The following is a 15,862-nucleotide window of genomic DNA, read 5'->3' on the forward strand; positions in this document are numbered from 1 at the left end:
TGTTATGTTTGCTCTCCCGATCTGGTGTATGAACAAACAAGTGATCCTGCATATCCAATACAGAAAAGAGTTTAATAGAGAATTGATTACATTACCTAAGTAATAAGGAAAGGTTTCTATTGTTCATCCCCAATCATCTTACATTTCACCTTTGCTATCAGATGTCAGCCAGGCCTATTCTCAGAGCTATTTACAGCTCCCCCATCTGGCAACCACATGCCCCCCCCCTCCTTCCAGCAGTCAAGTCATTTAATCCCTGACGCTTCTGGGCCACCCAAGCAAAGGAATGGCTTGAGAGGAGTCATGGCCATGCCAAATAATTGATTTTAAAAGCTAGCTCAATTGGTTAGGAGCCTTCCCTTGCAAAGCCTGGCTCAAGGGAAGCCAAACAGCACATAAGTTCTGGTGCGTTCATACAGCAGTCCTGACCTAGCACATTTGAGCCCCATGTATCCTGCAAACCAGCTAAGGATTAGCTGATGAATTATATCGTGTTTACCCAAGATATTGGCCTGAGTACACCACAGTCTAATTTCACTGTATGTAGGTGCATGGTTTAAGCAGAGACATTTCAAGGCAATGAGGGGGCTTCAAGTTTCATTGCTTATCTCTTGCTCTTCCCTTAAATATTTCAGCACAAGGCAACAATGACAAAGGATCCATTTCTGTGCACAGTGAGGGCAGACAAGGGTGTTGCACAGCCCAGACTTAGATAAAGGCAGAGGAAGTGCATCACCTATTTCCCAGGACAAAATGCATCTGCCATGGCCTATTGCTAAGATGAGAACAGCCCGAGAAAACTCCTAAAACTATCAGCCATCAGTCATAACATGTTCCTCTCCGAATTAAGATGATCTGGTGTATCTTGGTTCTGAGAACTAAGAGGGTAGATACTCAAACCTTGCTGCGATGTGGATCAGCAGCACAGAAAAGGCAGCAGCAGTGAAGAACCAACATACATTTGGGCAGCCCTCAAATTCTCCAGTGCTCAGGAGCTTCTCTCAGAGGTTAGTAGTCCTGTGGCCTCTTCTAGAGGTATTGTTTCTATAAAATGGGAACAGCAGCCCACTGGCACCATTGTGATCCCTGCATACTACAGAACTAGCAGATACTCTGTAGGAAATGCAAGGTATGGAGAAAAAGGCAAAACTATTATTCCTGCCAGGATTTACTAGGGGGAAAACCAGAAAGTCCCAGCTGACAGGCAAGGAGGAAACTGCCTGCTATGGAAGTCAAAAGCACAAACTTGGATCAAAATCAAGAGATTATAGTCAGCAAAAGAGGATGCAGATGTGATCCACTCCTTAACAGGTACTCACTTCCTTGATCTGACTGAATCTAGCTTCAGTTAAGTGCCAAGAATTTGAATAAAACTCCACTTTCAGCAAAGCAACGCAGAGCTCCTTCTCCCATCCCTCTTCCACATCAGGCCCTGACTTCTCCTTAAGCTTCTTCATAGTAGAACCCAAGCTGAGGAGTTTCTTCACAAAAAGGCCCCAGAGCTCAGGAGCTCTTGCCATCCCACAAATCCCTCTTACCCTTGAGGAATTTGCTGCTTGTTAGCCCATCAGTGCACTTCTATCAGCCTGCGATTTCCACCTATATTGTCAAGTTCTCTCATCTCAGAATATTCCAATACAGGACACTGTGCACCGTACTCGAGTACTATTTACATATGCATTTAATAAAGCATTTACCCCAAACTACCATGATGGACCCACTCTGTCCTCTTTTCAGAATTTTTGTTGCTGTTTTGCTGTTTGAAATGCTCAACAATTACTCCATTTTCCCAAGGAACCCTTCTTTCATCTAGTTATCTGTGGATAGTGGCAAAATGAACATCTTTTAGAATAAAAACTGTTCGTGGAAGCCTATTTAACCTCTCTTCTGGACCATTCTGACAGGGAAAGGACTAGAAAATCCCACTAACCTTGGTTGAAGCAGTTATTTGGTCACAGCAAGAAACACTTTCTGGGATCCAAGATGGCTTAGGCCAGCCAGCTACCCTGTTTGCCTTGGGGAACCCATGGATGAAAGCTTCAAGGTAGCATGCTGCATTCTTCAAGCGCACGCCGTGCTGAATTTACTTTTCAGGTTACTTTGCTGACTGAACACTACAGATCTTAGCACCATAAAATGGGCAAGCTCTTTCCCTCTCCAAGACCATCGGTGTCTGGAACTGAAGTAAGTAAAATAAAGACTTGGAACTTTCTGTACTTTTGACAGGAAAGAGCTACGCTTAGCAGCAATCTAGGCAGTGCTACTGTTGGATGTAACTCTGCCGGTCCCTTCTAACAGGAAACCCAAGGCAATCAACAATCTACTCCATACTAAGAGCAGAACCCAGGAAGAAATCAAAGTACTGTAGCTGGTTTAGCACTGCTGGTTATTTTTGATCCTTAAGCAAAATGCCACCAGTCAAAAAAGTACTTTCTAGCAACTGTCCGCCTGCTGAGGCTTGTGGCATTAAGTGCAATCCACTTAGCATATGGAAAACAACAGTTCAAACAGAAACTACAATGCAAAGGGTGACCTCAGATTATTCATTTATAGGAAATATAAATAAACACCGACTTTTCTGGAAGCTCAGCTGGAAGGGAGGCAAGAAGATGCATCCAAATGAGTGCAGCCTACTCCTACAACCTATCACGTATATTGTTGGCAATTCCCAATTCTGATGTTTAGCAGTGTAGCCACTGTATGCTAGACAGAAAAAAAAGGATGCCTTTGTAATTGCGCTTTGCGAAGCACAGCCCTGTTTTCCTCCCTGAAAAGCGTGGAGGGCAGCCTGCATTGCTGCGCCTTCAGCCCATGCTGGAAAAGGAGCTTGCACATTGTAGTGCTGTTTGGCACAGCTGTAGTGGTACATTGAAAGAAAGAATGGGGTACAGAAAAGCTCCTTTGGGGCTACAAATTCTAGGGATGCATTCAATAACTGGCGGCGGCAGGGGGGGGGGGGGAAACTTATACTCTAGTTTTAACAGTCATCTGACCGACAAAAAGAGGGAACATTGTCATCTTTAGGCTTCATGAATTCTGGTGGTGAAAAAGTACCAAAAGAGAGTTCTATGATACATTAAAACTTTACACTTTTAAAGTTGTCCAAGTTTGTCTAACCCTTAAAGCATTTTGATTTTCAGGTTTTCTGAGCTTGGAAGAAAGAAGATGTCCCTATTCATTTTTGCATATTAATATTACAGATTTATGACTGGATTTTTCTTTAGGTGCGCCAATATTTCACTAGAGTATACTAGAATCAAAACATCGTGCCAAATAAAAGAGTATATCATTTCCTCAGCAAAAGGCTACATGGCTGAGGGCTTATCTTATTCCCCCTTGTTTTGACATCTTGTGACACACAAAGAGCAAGATGTCTATGGAGATTCTCAGTGATCCGGGTCACAGTTATCCCAAAGGTGATTTTTTACGAGGCAATTGGATGTCCTTGTTTTTCTTTGAAGACGCTTTGCTTCTCATCAAAGAAGCTTCTTCAGCTCATGAAACTTCTTGGATGAGAAGCGAAACCTCTTCAAAGAAAAACAAGGAAGTCCAGTTGCCTCATGAAAAAGCATCTTTGGGATAAAGCCATGACTCAAATACTGCATGAGTTAATCCAGATCCCAATGGATGTATCATCATTCTCTTTGGGGCCAATTCTGCTAAGGGACAGCCTGGCTCCTGCATGTAGACAAGCAAGCTGACATGGGATTATGCCAGCAGGGCCCCCAAAGCAAAAAATAAAGTGAGGTAGGCCCAAGTCATTACCTGCCCCCTAAATTAGCAATGGTAAAATGAGAACCACCAGAGCCAAGATTGGTGGCACCAGCACATCCAACCGACTGGGCAAAGACAGGCTTACACTACCCGCACCTTCTGATCTGCTGGGAAATGGCAAGTGCAGTGTTTCAGAAAGCACAATGGCACTTTAATCTGATTTTGGCAAACAGCAAGCTCAACAGCTGCTTCTTTAGTAAGTGCTGAACTCCAAATGAAATCTTCTTGTTCCTCCCTGTTCCAAGATGGCCATTCCTTCTGCCCCCCCCCCCCCGTATCTCCCTTGACCAGCTCTTAGTGTCGATCACAGAAGGTAGGCAAACATGCAATTGTGTGTTTACATATAAAATGTGAGCGCTGATGACACTCACACACCTACTTATTCACTCTGCTTGGAGGTGCAAAGGAAGCTGTTGATGAGAAATAAAAATGAAGTAACCACAGCTTGTCCTTTGAACGTGTATCGAGCCCCAATCTATACCGCTCCTCCTCAGTGCAGAGAGGAGCCCAGCAATCTCTCCGAAGGCACTTATGTCTCCTCTTAGGGGGAAAAAAAAATATTACAAGGGGGGTGAAAAGGGCCAGAGCCTGGCATGGCTATGATTCTCTCCCATTCAGGTGCCCAGAGAAAGAGGGGTAACGACTGAGCCAGACTGTGCCATTTCCTGCTATCCCCTCTGTGCAAGAGAAAAGGCCGGTTGGAGAGAGCTCAGATTTCTCACAGAGAAGAATCGATGGGCATCACACACTCCGGGAGCTGTTCAATTTGGTCAGTTCGTTGGCTTCCTCCGGCCTGGCCTCCTCGCAGTCACCCTTCTCACCAGCTGCACCGAACTGAGGGCGACGGTCTAATTTAACCAATTCTTTGGGAAACTTCTTGAAGCGGGGAAGCAAATCTTTGAGCTCCAGGTCGGGGGGCATCTTATCCAAGTTCTGTACAGAAGGCACCAAGTTGGTGATCTCATCAGTTGGAGATCGCCCGATGCTGCCATCTACTTGAACCCGAATGTCCGGAGAGATAGACAACTGATGGTGGGGCACCCCCCCACTGTCCATGCATTTGGGATAGAGGAAAGTCTTCATTTGGCCTTTGCCCTTCACATTGACTGTCCCACGGTAATCAAAGTCATAGCCCATTTTGTGAAGAATGCGGTAACTCTCCTCGCTCACCTGGATCCGGCACTCAACTCCCGTAGTGTCCATCCTGCTTGCTATGTTCACAGTGTCCCCCCAGATGTCGTACAAGAGCTTGGTGGTGCCAATGACCCCAGCTGTTAGGGGGCCATGGTTAAAGCCAATCCTCAGCTTAAAATTGAACCACAGCATATTGTTGTTAAAGTCATCAACCACTCGCATCATTTCTTTGGCAAACTCAAAAAGCATCTGCAGATGGGCATGGGGGTTACTGCTGTCCTGGCACTGGGAAGCATTCAATCCAGAGGCAGCCATGTAGGTGGCCCCAATGGTTTTTATTTTCTCAATGCTGCTGTAATTAGGCTTGCTCAATAGCTCATCAAAATCCCCAATCAGTTCATTCAGGACACGGTAACATTCCTTGCCTCCTTCATAATTCTCCTCATAGAACTCGCTGAAATTCACAATGCTGGCAAAGATCACCCCCCCACTGTCATGGTTTTTGGAATAACTTTGGGACACTTTCAGCTGCTCGGCCACATGGTAGGGAATGATGTTCCGCAGGAGCCAGTCCGCCTGGTCCCTCATGCTTTGAATCTTGGTACGGTGAAGGTCAGCTTCCACATCTCCATGATAATGGAGACGGTAACTCACCTCAAACTCCCGATTTAAGAACCAAACTAAGACGAGGAGAAGGAAGAGGCCCAAAACCACTTCCAGGCCAATCAGATCTGCCGGCCTGCTGAAGTCTTCCGATGCAGACCTGTTGCAGGCATTCTCTATGAAGCTGGGGGTGGGGAAGGAACAAAACAAAAAATAGAATGCGTACTTTAAATGTAACTTCAGATCATCTTGCATGGGATCTCAAACAGGTGCTGTTGATCATTATAATCACCTAGTTTTTACATGAACATGTATCAACATTTAAAGGCTCAGTGTATTGGCACAGAGGATACATGTGAAGTTGGGGTGTGCTGAAATATGGCCTTTGCTCTGGGCAAGTGGCCTATGGGCAGAGGACAGGCAGCCCGATGTAACGTTTTTTCCCAAGTCAAATTCCAAAGAGAATTTCCTTAAATCAAATGAGTGATGTACACATTGTAAGAACATCTAATTTTGATACGTATCTTGATACAAATAGAAACTGTCCAACAGCTCAAATCATTACAGCTTCTCTCTTAGCAGTTAATAGAAGAAACATATCTGGCCATACAACAGTGCAAGTGAGAGACTTCTCAGTATGTAGGCATGACATTTTAACAGCACCTGGTTTTATAATGTTACTGCTCTATAAAAATATTATGTTTGGAAATAATTCATCTCACTGTTTCAGAACTCAGCTGTACTCTGAGATTCACAGAAAGGAAACCAGTGGTTCACAGTCCAAATTTCAGCCTCTTCAAAATCTTTTTCATTTTGGCCACAACTTCTATTCCGACTCTCAGCTGGCGAATAGAGCACTTTGGATCCTTAGAGAATGTAAGCAAAGGCTGGAGCCTGAGACACAATCAAGCCCAATAGATTTTTAAAACATACCTTAAATTCCCCGGTGAAACAAGGTTTGACTCCTCCAAGAAGCTGCAATAGAAACATAACAGTCTCACATTACCAGCAAACCGTCTGGACCAAAACAAGGGCAACTACATTGCACCTTCGTAGTCGCAAATTAGGACTTCTCTCACTAATTTGCTAATCCCTGTGATGCATGCACACACTAGTCCCCTTCATACTTTTTCCTTCATTGCTTAGCCACACTCCTAGGCAAAACTGGCAAAAACTGTGGCACTTCCATTGAAGCAGGCAGGCTTCATTCCAGCAGTTTGGGACTTTTCCTAGATACGGCAGTCTGATCTTCGTCAGAATTGTGATGGATTTGCTGTGGCTCACCTGTCGGAACACCAGGACAGGTGCAGGAGGAGGAGGAGGACCCCTCCCACAAGGGTAGCCAAAGAGGATCTCATCCAGGAGCTGAGCTGGCAAAAGTTACAGTACTGGACTATTGTGATGAGAACTGCAGAACACATAAACATGGTGGACTGCAACAGAAGAAACACCAATCAGAACAATGGAGCAAATCAGAGCAAAGAAGTTGCACCTTTCCTCAAAAAATCGCAAAGTTAAAATAAGTGACAAACTTAGAGCAGCCATGCTTAGGAATTCTGGGAGCTGAAGTCCACAAGTCATAAAAGAGCCAAGGTTCCCTACCGTTGGCCTAATACAAGCCCTACCTCAAAAATAAGCACTAGTTTTCGGGTGAGGCGCAGGCCTAAAAATCAAGCTAGAGCGGGGGCGGGGCTTACCATTGCAGTCAGGCCTCCCATGGATTGACACTTGCCTCACCAGCTCATTTCTTCTGCAGCTGAAGGAGCAGCTTCATTCTGCAGCTGAGAATGGAGCTCGAGCTTGCATTTCACCATCAGAGGCCCTTCCGGAAGGCCTGTGCAGCCGAGAACTGAGCTACAGAATCTGACTGGGCGGGGCTGTCAGTGCCACCACAGCAAGTTGAGTGGAAAAGACACCCCCCCCGCCCCCCCAAAAATAAGACCTGGTACCTCTTTTGAAGGCAAAAAATAATAATAAGACCAAGTCTTTAGTTTGGGGAAACACGGTAGATAGAAGAAGTCCAGGGAATTGCAGTAGACCAAATTTGGGCTTGGGTGGTAGATAAACTGCAATCTGTGGCGCCCCCTTCCTCCTGCTCTTGGCTCCCAGCACTGGCAGCAAAGCTCTGACTGAGCCCTTTAGGATTAAGCTAGTTGACTAGGATGGGCAAAGCGAGCCACTGCCCTTCCGGCTACCCGTTTCCACTCCTGGAAAAGTTTCTGCGTTGATTTGGCACTTCGATCCAAGGCTTCCAATGACCGAAAGTAGGGTAAAAGACCCCTCCTCATGCTTTTCACTCAGAAGCTCTGCTTGCCCACCAAGAGCTGGGATTGAGGCCAACTTACATAGAGGTTAGTTCCAAACTCAGAGGTGAAGTGTGAGAAGACCGCAAGAGCAGGCAGGGAGATCAAAACGGCCCCTATGAGGTGTCTGGGCAGCCACCCGGCAATCACTTCCAAGAGTCGCTTAGTGCAGACCATCATATCCTCCAGAAAAAAAGCCATCCTGGAAACCGCAGACACGGCCTCAGTCTCAGGAGAACACCTCTCTCCCACAAGTGCCCATCACTGACATCAGAGCCTTCCCCCCCCCTTCCAAAATCAGGACAGCCCCCCTTTCTCCCGGGCATGAAAGAGAAATAGTGACACTGGAAGGGATCCCAAGGGAGGGTCCTGGGCAGCCAGCTCCAGCTTTTCCACAAGGGCAGGGGTCTGCTGTGATCTCTTTCCAATGCACGGGGGGAGGGGGCATTTGCTGTCACCCATACCCAAAAAGGGAGCCCTGGTATTGAGGGAGGAAGGACAAGCGCAGCATTTGGCTCACCTGATTGAGATGGTAAGAGAGAGCACCTCGAGCAGGACAGCCACTACTGCCACAGCCACGGCTGCAGGAGGGAGAGGAGAGGCCACTACTGCGTATTTCAGGAAGCAAGCGATGGAGAGGATGAGGAAGACAGTGGCGGAGAGGCACACGTCCAAGAGGGAGCTGAAGGTAGCACTGGCGAAGGTCTTCACAGGGACTCTTCTAACCACCTGTGGAGAGCGAGGTCGGAGTTACCTGGCCACACATGGGCTTCTTCAGAACCCAGCGCCAAGCAGGGAAATCAAAAGCCACCCAACTCTATACTTTTCAGTTTGATTTCAGAATCTGATCCAGAGGCGACCCCTCCCTCTTTACCAAGGGTCTCTGCAGCACTCTACTTTAAGAAAAAGATTATTAAAATACAGCAACAGTTTTCAGAATCAGTTCTCTAAAAGGCTACCAGAAAGAAAACAATCAGCAAAAATGAGTACAACAAACCAAATTTAGTTTCTTAGAGGAAATTATTCTCAAAACTGCTTTAGGAGAAACCAGACCCTCGTAACTTCTGTGAAAGAAGGTTATTATAAAAGCCACGGATTGTTACTTAGGATAGCTGAGGGACATTTCTGTTATAAGCAGACCTTCCATCTATCTTTTAACTATCTTTGTATGCAAATAGTACACATTTGCCCACTCTGTATGGAATGATAGGTCTTTTTAGTGCATATAGACATGCAAAAGAAGAACTGATACAGTTTAAAGCAGTCAAAACAAGGGCTGTTTCCAGGACAAATGGTCTGTAAAATAAATTATCAATAAAAAACGTTCTTGGGGAAGTTTGCAAATCTTAACCCAAATTTACATGTGAAGTCTTCCATTTGCACACAAGAGACCCTGAGTTAGTAACAACAGTAGCTATTTAGTGGCCTGAAGGGTAGGATGTCTCCTGCAGAAGCAGATGATAGAATACTGGAATAAAAACAAATACTTTTATCAGATACTTTGCCAGAATTTCATATACCTATTTAAATAAAAGCAGTAAAATGCGAGAAGAGAAAAAAGCTTTATTTATTACTTTATATGGTTCAAGTAGAAAAGGCATGAATGTTTACACACAAAAGCAAGCTCTATAAATTTAGCATCAAGCCAATGTAGTTTATCAAAATAGTTATTACATATTCCTGCTTGGAGACTCTAGACAGGAGCCTGGTTGCTACGCTGCAGATACTAAAATTTCAGTTTCTCTTTCAAAGGCATCCCTTCACCAATGGCAAAAGCAGAGACAAAACACACTTGAAATGACTTAAAGCCTAAATCAAAAGTAACTGCCAAACTGCTAACCAAGCTTCTTTTTTTTAAAGAGGGAATATCAGTGTAGAAAACAAACAGCATAATAATTACTGATCTCGGCCCAGTCAACATGAACAGTTAAAATAAACATAAAATGTTTTGACATCTTGTTACTGTGTTCCTCAGATACTATCAGCATGCATGTGCCTGCATGCACACAGATCCACACACACAAAACCTTACCTCTTCTTGGTAGCTGCTCCGGTAGGCCATCTCCAAATCATGATCAAGGAAGTTCAGGCTCAACTTATTAATGGGTGGCTTAAAAAAATAGTCTTTCATCAAGCTGAGGAAAAGATTAATTTTAGGAAAGTTTATTCTCCAACAAAGAAACAGTGATTACCCATCCTCCTTTGATAGATCACTGAAACACAGGCATTTCTAATTATTAGTCCATCCTTAATTGGGTGTGGGTGGGCAGTGGAACGCTCCCTCTCCCCCAATCTGCTGAGCCTTTGCGGGAGCCCCCATGCAGAGCAAAAGTCCAGGTGATGAGAATGCTTTGCCTTACCTGTCTTCTTTAATAACATCAACAAAGTGAGCATCTGTTTTTTCTCTGATATTTTTGAACCGCAATGGCAGAAGAGCTGAATGATCCAAGCTTGCCCCAACCCATCTTCCTTTCTCTTGCAACATTTCATAAAGAGATGTTTGGCTGTTGCTCAGTTTCTCCTCTTGCGGGGGACTTAGAAGCCCATTCCGAGACTTTGGGCTGCCTCCCCCAGGACTCTGATTGAGACAAGAAGAAAAATTAAAGTGATTTATGATTAAGTCAGAGAGAATTCAGATCATACTTGTCTGTTTCTACAAGTATATTGTGGTAGAAAAATCATCTCAGTTCAAAGATTTTGTCATATTTTTGAATGTATAAAACAGCACTTGCAAGATTTAAAGAAAAAAAGAAACATAAGGCCAATAAATTATTAAAGAAACAAACCTGATTAAATTAACAAAAGCAGAAAGATTTGTACCATGTCATGAATCATTTTATTATCACCATGTCTAATCCCAAAGGTGGCTTCAAATGAGATATACATTTTTTTAAGAAGCGTAGTTGGAACACCCTCGAGTCCACTTCAGGACAAGAAGGGTCTGCCAGGCACCTTTGGCATTTGTCGCTCCTGAGCAAACAGATATCAGAAGTCAGGTTTCTCCAGCTCTTTATGTTCAGAAAACCTCAAACAATGTTTAGAAAAGAAAAATGCTAACATTTGTTTAAAAACTATAGAAAATGCATTTTAAACTAAAATTAAATACAATTTATTTTTTCAGGGTTTCAGGCTAAAAAAATTAGGAACCTAAAAACAGCCATATTACCAGAGGCTGAAATTCCAACTCTTAAAAAAAAAAAGGATGCCTGTACAGCGCTGAAAAATTAAACCAAAAGGAGTTACACTAACCCAGTTAATGGGAAGGCAAAATAAAGTGCACTATAAGCAGCCCAACTTACAAAGTAACAAAGGGATTAGATTTGAAAAAGTATTCAATTGTACATCAGGGTGTTCTTTAAATCATCCTAGGTCAAATGTCATACATGCCGGTCCTGAGAAGAAGGAAAGGGTTTGCCACTGGGACCATCCACCCTAGAGGACGCCCAGGCCAGAAGGCTGCCTGTCCTGTGATTTTACCTGCACCCTCTGCTGCAAAGGCTGCCAAAATCTGAGTCTGTCTGGTCCCGTGACTGACCTGCCTCAGCTTCTGCTCCATGGATGAATGAGAAGGAGGAGGAGGAGTCTTGAGAATAAATTACCTTTGTGCTGGTCTTGTAGTCCTCCTGGCATCCATTCTGAATGGCTCCTTCCTCTGCACTCATAGCACAGCCAGAAGAAAATGTAACACTGCATGAATGGCAGATCTGCAACCACAAAGAAACACACTATAGGATGAATTCCTCCTTTCGTCCCTGGCCTGCCTGTACTATGTGTATGCTCTTCAAAATGGCACATATTTTGTGTAACTCCTAGGATGCTATCTAGGCCCGGGGTCCCCAACCCCCAGTCCATGGACCGGTACCAGTCCGCAGCATGCCAGAAACCAGTCTGCGCAAACAAGTGAAGCCCCATCTGCAGGATGCAGGCAGCACATGAAACCACGCCCCCTCCATCCGCAGAAAAATCTCTCTCCATGGAATTGGTTCTTGGTGCCCAAAAGGTTGGGGGCCTCTGATCTAGACTGCATGTGACACTTTTCCCACCTTAAATGTTTCAGAACAAAATGAAATGGATTTGGGCATGGAAGGTTATCGTGCACACGAGAAGATGGCATTTAGCAGCTCTGTCTTTTCCCCATCTCACATCTCAACCCAATTTGTACAGATCAACAGATTAAACCAAGTATAAATACTTCTATACATATTAGAAAAGCAAATACTTGGTTTTTGGAACAAATGCTCTTATACACTCTTTGCAAAAGCAGACCCATCCCAACAGCTATGGACTTTTTTCTTAGTTGCATTGAATGATTTTGTGCCACTCACTCTACCAAAGCCAGCAACCCTGATCCTTGCCCCTTTATGCCAACTGATTGCTGGCTTTCTCAGAAGTGCTTAAGAGCAGCATTTTCCAGCTCTGTACTAGGCACCATTCATTCCTTCTGTAGTCAACAATGTGAAAGCTCCTAGGCTACGTGAGATTTAAACCAAGCCCCTCACAGCCAATTCATAATCTAGACCTACTCATCTTATGACTTCCAGAGCAAAAAATAAAGCAATTTATGATTTGCCTTCTTAGAGGATCAATAACTGTAAATATAAGTTTCCAAGCTCAGGTAGGTTGTTAAAACAGGTTTCTAAACATTAATCCACAGAAATGTACAGAATTTGCATTTGTCAAACCTTATTTTTTTCTAAGTACTTGAATGCTTTTGTTAAATCATCCACATTCTCTGATGAAGCTCCCTGTGGCTTATTCCCGTCTCCTGCTTCTAGACCTGGAAGGAGGAGCATCTCCGAGCAGCTGCAATGGGTCTCCTTCTTTTTCAAACCAGAGATCAAGTATGTTTTCAAACCTACAGGAAAACTATAGTTAACATATCTGCTATTCTTCCTCCACTATACACTTCCCCCCAGCTTACCTGTAGAGCTCCTTCTGCAAAGAGCTGTTTACTACAGCTGGCCATCCCACACCCCTTGCCATCACAGCCTGCAGAGCCAGCTGTTCAAATGAGTCATTTCTCCTTTGGAAACAGCCAAATCCACTTTTTAGCAACAAAACTGCATTTTATAAATTGCTTGGCTAGCTATTAGTAATTTGTTTTTCATTGGCTATTTTTCTATTATATTCCTTTAAAAAATGGGATTGTGAAACATAACCCAGCAACGTTTTAAAAATTTTAAATATTGTATATGGTTTTATTTAAGAGCATTCCGTTTCATTGTCACTGTGAATATTAACTTCCAAAAGGCTTTTGGTATCAAAAGACCAGACTGGGAACAACTTTGTGTCATTTACAAACTGATGAGCATCCCTTCCATCCTCTCTTCTGGGTCATTTCTGCAGATACTGAAGAGCACTGCATGCACACAGATGTAGTTCCGTAAGGATTACATGCTGAGCGCGCTCAGTCAGCCAACTCCAAATCCATCTGGTAATGGCACAGCGTGTCCCACACTGTTCTATCTCATCAAGTAGTAGACTGCCTTACACTCTGTCAAATGCATTACTGAAACCTAAATATACCACATCCACAACATTTCCACAACTTGAAGAAAGACTGGTTTTTGTGTACTTTACAGGATCCTTTACTCCAGTCCCACCCACTACTAATTTATCTCACATTTATCTGTGCTTTTCTTTTATTTAAGATCCCTTTATTAATCTTGGTCAATGACCGTAATAAAATTGATACTAAACTGCTAGAAGTCAGTATATGATCATCAGAATAAAAATTCTGCTGACCATATACCACTTCTAGCAGTTTACAACACTCACAGAATCATAAAAACTGTCCCCCAAAAAGCTGGCATCAAAAACAACTTTTTTCCTTGCTCAACAATCTTACGGAAGAGCTCAGTCTTAATTGCTCTCCAAAATACTGTAGTGCTTTTTCTTACAAAGTGATAATTTATTTTTACGAAACACGTGACCTACCTGCATAGCAATAAAAGTATATTTTTATTATAAAAGTGTACCTTGTAAAGGGACATGAGTGACATGTCACAAACTATAAAGTAATCAGTTAATTAAAATTCCACCTGGAAACCAAAAGACATTGCAACTACAAAGCACACCTCCCTCCTCTTTAGTACCTCTTCAAGGAACCAGGAAAGGCAGAAGCACGTTTACCTGGCAGGTTTCATGTAAAACATGAAATTGGTCCAAATCTGCTCACATTAATACAAGAGAAGGAAAAGGTTAACTTCCAAAGCAAATCAACTCATTCACAGGCAAAAATGAGAGAAATACCTTTCAGCTGGTCTGCTACCACGCTCTGGCCCACGCGCTCCATCACCTTTCCATCCTCCATTTCGTAGCGATCATCCAAGTATTTTGCAGTAGCCTCTGAAATGTGGACCTTCCCAGCGACGCCAAGTTGTTCCATTAAATTGGCCAAATTGACATCATTGGACCAGACATCAAACTTAAACCTCCTCATTCCCAAAATACCACAAAGGACCGTCCCGGTGTGTACGCCAACTCTCATATTCACCATCTCTTTCTTCTCCTGGCAAAACTGCTCAATGGCTTTGATCATGCCCAAGCCCATCTCAATGCAGCAGTAAGCGTGATCTGCTCGGGGCTCGGGACACCCTGACACACAGTAGTAGCAGTCCCCCAAGGTGCTTATCTTCTCGCACTTGGTGTCCTCGCAGAGGCGATCAAAACGCCCGAAGAGGTCGTTCAAAAGCCCCACCAGGGCGTGCGCAGATTTGTTGGCACTCATTTTGGTAAAGCCTACGATATCGGCAAACAAAATACTGACTTGTTCTATCTGCTGCATCTTGAAGGGGCGAAACACGATGGGGGTCTTCTGAATGGATGGTTTCTTCTTCCTGCTTTTGGGGCTGGAGGCGGAGTGGCGCTTGACGGAGGAGTTCTCGCTGTCGTCGTCCCCCTGCTTCATCAGATCGTCTGCGATGATCCTGGGCATGACGGAGTGGATCATGCGCTCCTTCAGGGCCTTCTCCACCTCCAGGTCCTTCCCGTGCATGATGGACTGCCCCACCTTGAGGAAGGTGCTCCTAGACCGCACCTCCGACATGATGAAGAGGTGCACCCCGGTGGCGTGGATGCAGAGGTGCAGCAGGGCCTTGCCCAGCAGCTCCCAGGGGGCCAGCCGCTGGCCCGGCGGGGGCGCGAAGCAGCGCTCGTCGCGGAAGCCGTAGCCCAACGCCTCGAAGAGCACCGAGCCGCCCAGCCCCAGCAGCAGGCTCAGGTAGAGCGGCAGGTGCGGCACGGCGTAGAGCAGCAGGAGCGCCTCCACGCACAACGAGAAGCTGCCCACCGGCGACAGGCAGGGCGGGGGCGCGGCGCGCGCGCTCCCGTTCCCCCCCGCGCCGGGCCCGGACGCCGCCGGCAGCTGCGTGGCCAGCGGGAGGGCCAGCACCAGCAGCGCCAGCGCCAGCGCCGAGCCGGCCGGGTGGCGGCCGTAGGCGCGCGTGAAGGTGAAGAGCAGCGCGGCCAGGCAGGCGGCCAGGAAGGCAAGCGCGCCCCCCGCCGCCGCCGCCGCCCGCGCTGCGCCGCCGCCTCCGCGCCCCCAACCCAGGTAGGCGCCCCAGAGCAGCGCCGCCGCGCCCAGGTAGGAGAGCGCGTAGCGGAGCCGGCGCCGCGTCTGCGGGAAGCGGCGCTCGCGGCAGGCCTGTTCCAGGTTGCTCGAGTCGAAGCGCGGGTCCCACCAACGCGGCGAGGCGCGCTCGAAGAGCTGCGGCGCCCGCCCGGCCCCCAGCCCCAGCCCCAGCCCCGGGCCCAGCGCCGCCGCCGCCCGCGCCCGCCGCCCCCGCCCCGCCGCCCGCAGCCGCACCGCCACGCGCCCGCCGCCCCCCCCGGCCAGGCTCACCTCGGTACCGCGCGACGGGGGCGGCGGGGAGCCGGCGGCCACCGCCGCCATGGCCACGCCCGCCTCGTCTCTCCCGGCGCCGCTCAGCCCAGTCCGCCGCCCCCGCCGCCTCTCAGGCCCGCGCTCCCGCTGCTCCCGCCGGGCCGCGCCGGGCTCCGCCGCATGGCGCCGCGCCGGAGCCCCCCGCCCGGCTGCCTTCCCCGCC

At 46.4% G+C, this 15,862-nt stretch overlaps 1 protein-coding gene across 1 annotated transcript; it reads right to left on the reverse strand.

Annotated features, from left to right (window-relative positions):
• Positions 1-53: 53 nt before the first annotated feature.
• Positions 54-15,834, reverse strand: ADCY9 (adenylate cyclase 9). Its single transcript, XM_039360673.1, has 10 exons — positions 14,067-15,834; positions 12,497-12,669; positions 11,414-11,518; positions 10,175-10,392; positions 9,847-9,949; positions 8,335-8,543; positions 7,857-8,016; positions 6,796-6,944; positions 6,445-6,486; positions 54-5,695 (listed from the first exon to the last, which is right to left on the reverse strand). Exons 1-10 carry the CDS (start codon positions 15,706-15,708, stop codon positions 4,516-4,518), a joined length of 3,981 nt encoding a protein of 1,326 aa, XP_039216607.1. The 5' UTR covers positions 15,709-15,834; the 3' UTR covers positions 54-4,515.
• Positions 15,835-15,862: the final 28 nt, after the last annotated feature.

The sequence above is a fragment of the Crotalus tigris genome, unplaced genomic scaffold (genome assembly GCF_016545835.1).
Source record: "Crotalus tigris isolate CLP2741 ecotype Arizona unplaced genomic scaffold, ASM1654583v1 scf7180000019173.45859301935:6455823, whole genome shotgun sequence".
Lineage (NCBI taxonomy): Eukaryota > Metazoa > Chordata > Lepidosauria > Squamata > Viperidae > Crotalus > Crotalus tigris.

Bases quoted from the DNA above. Each gene is read 5' to 3' on its own strand.
- ADCY9 (XM_039360673.1), bottom strand. From the start codon at position 15,708: ATGGCGGCGGTGGCCGCCGGCTCCCCGCCGCCCCCGTCGCGCGGTACC. The intron at 6,945-7,856 runs GTAAGTTGGCCT...CTTCTGTTGCAG, and splicing joins AGTTTGGAACTAACCTCTAT to TCCACCATGTTTATGTGTTC. The intron at 5,696-6,444 runs GTATGTTTTAAA...CCCCACCCCCAG, and splicing joins GTTTCACCGGGGAATTTAAG to CTTCATAGAGAATGCCTGCA.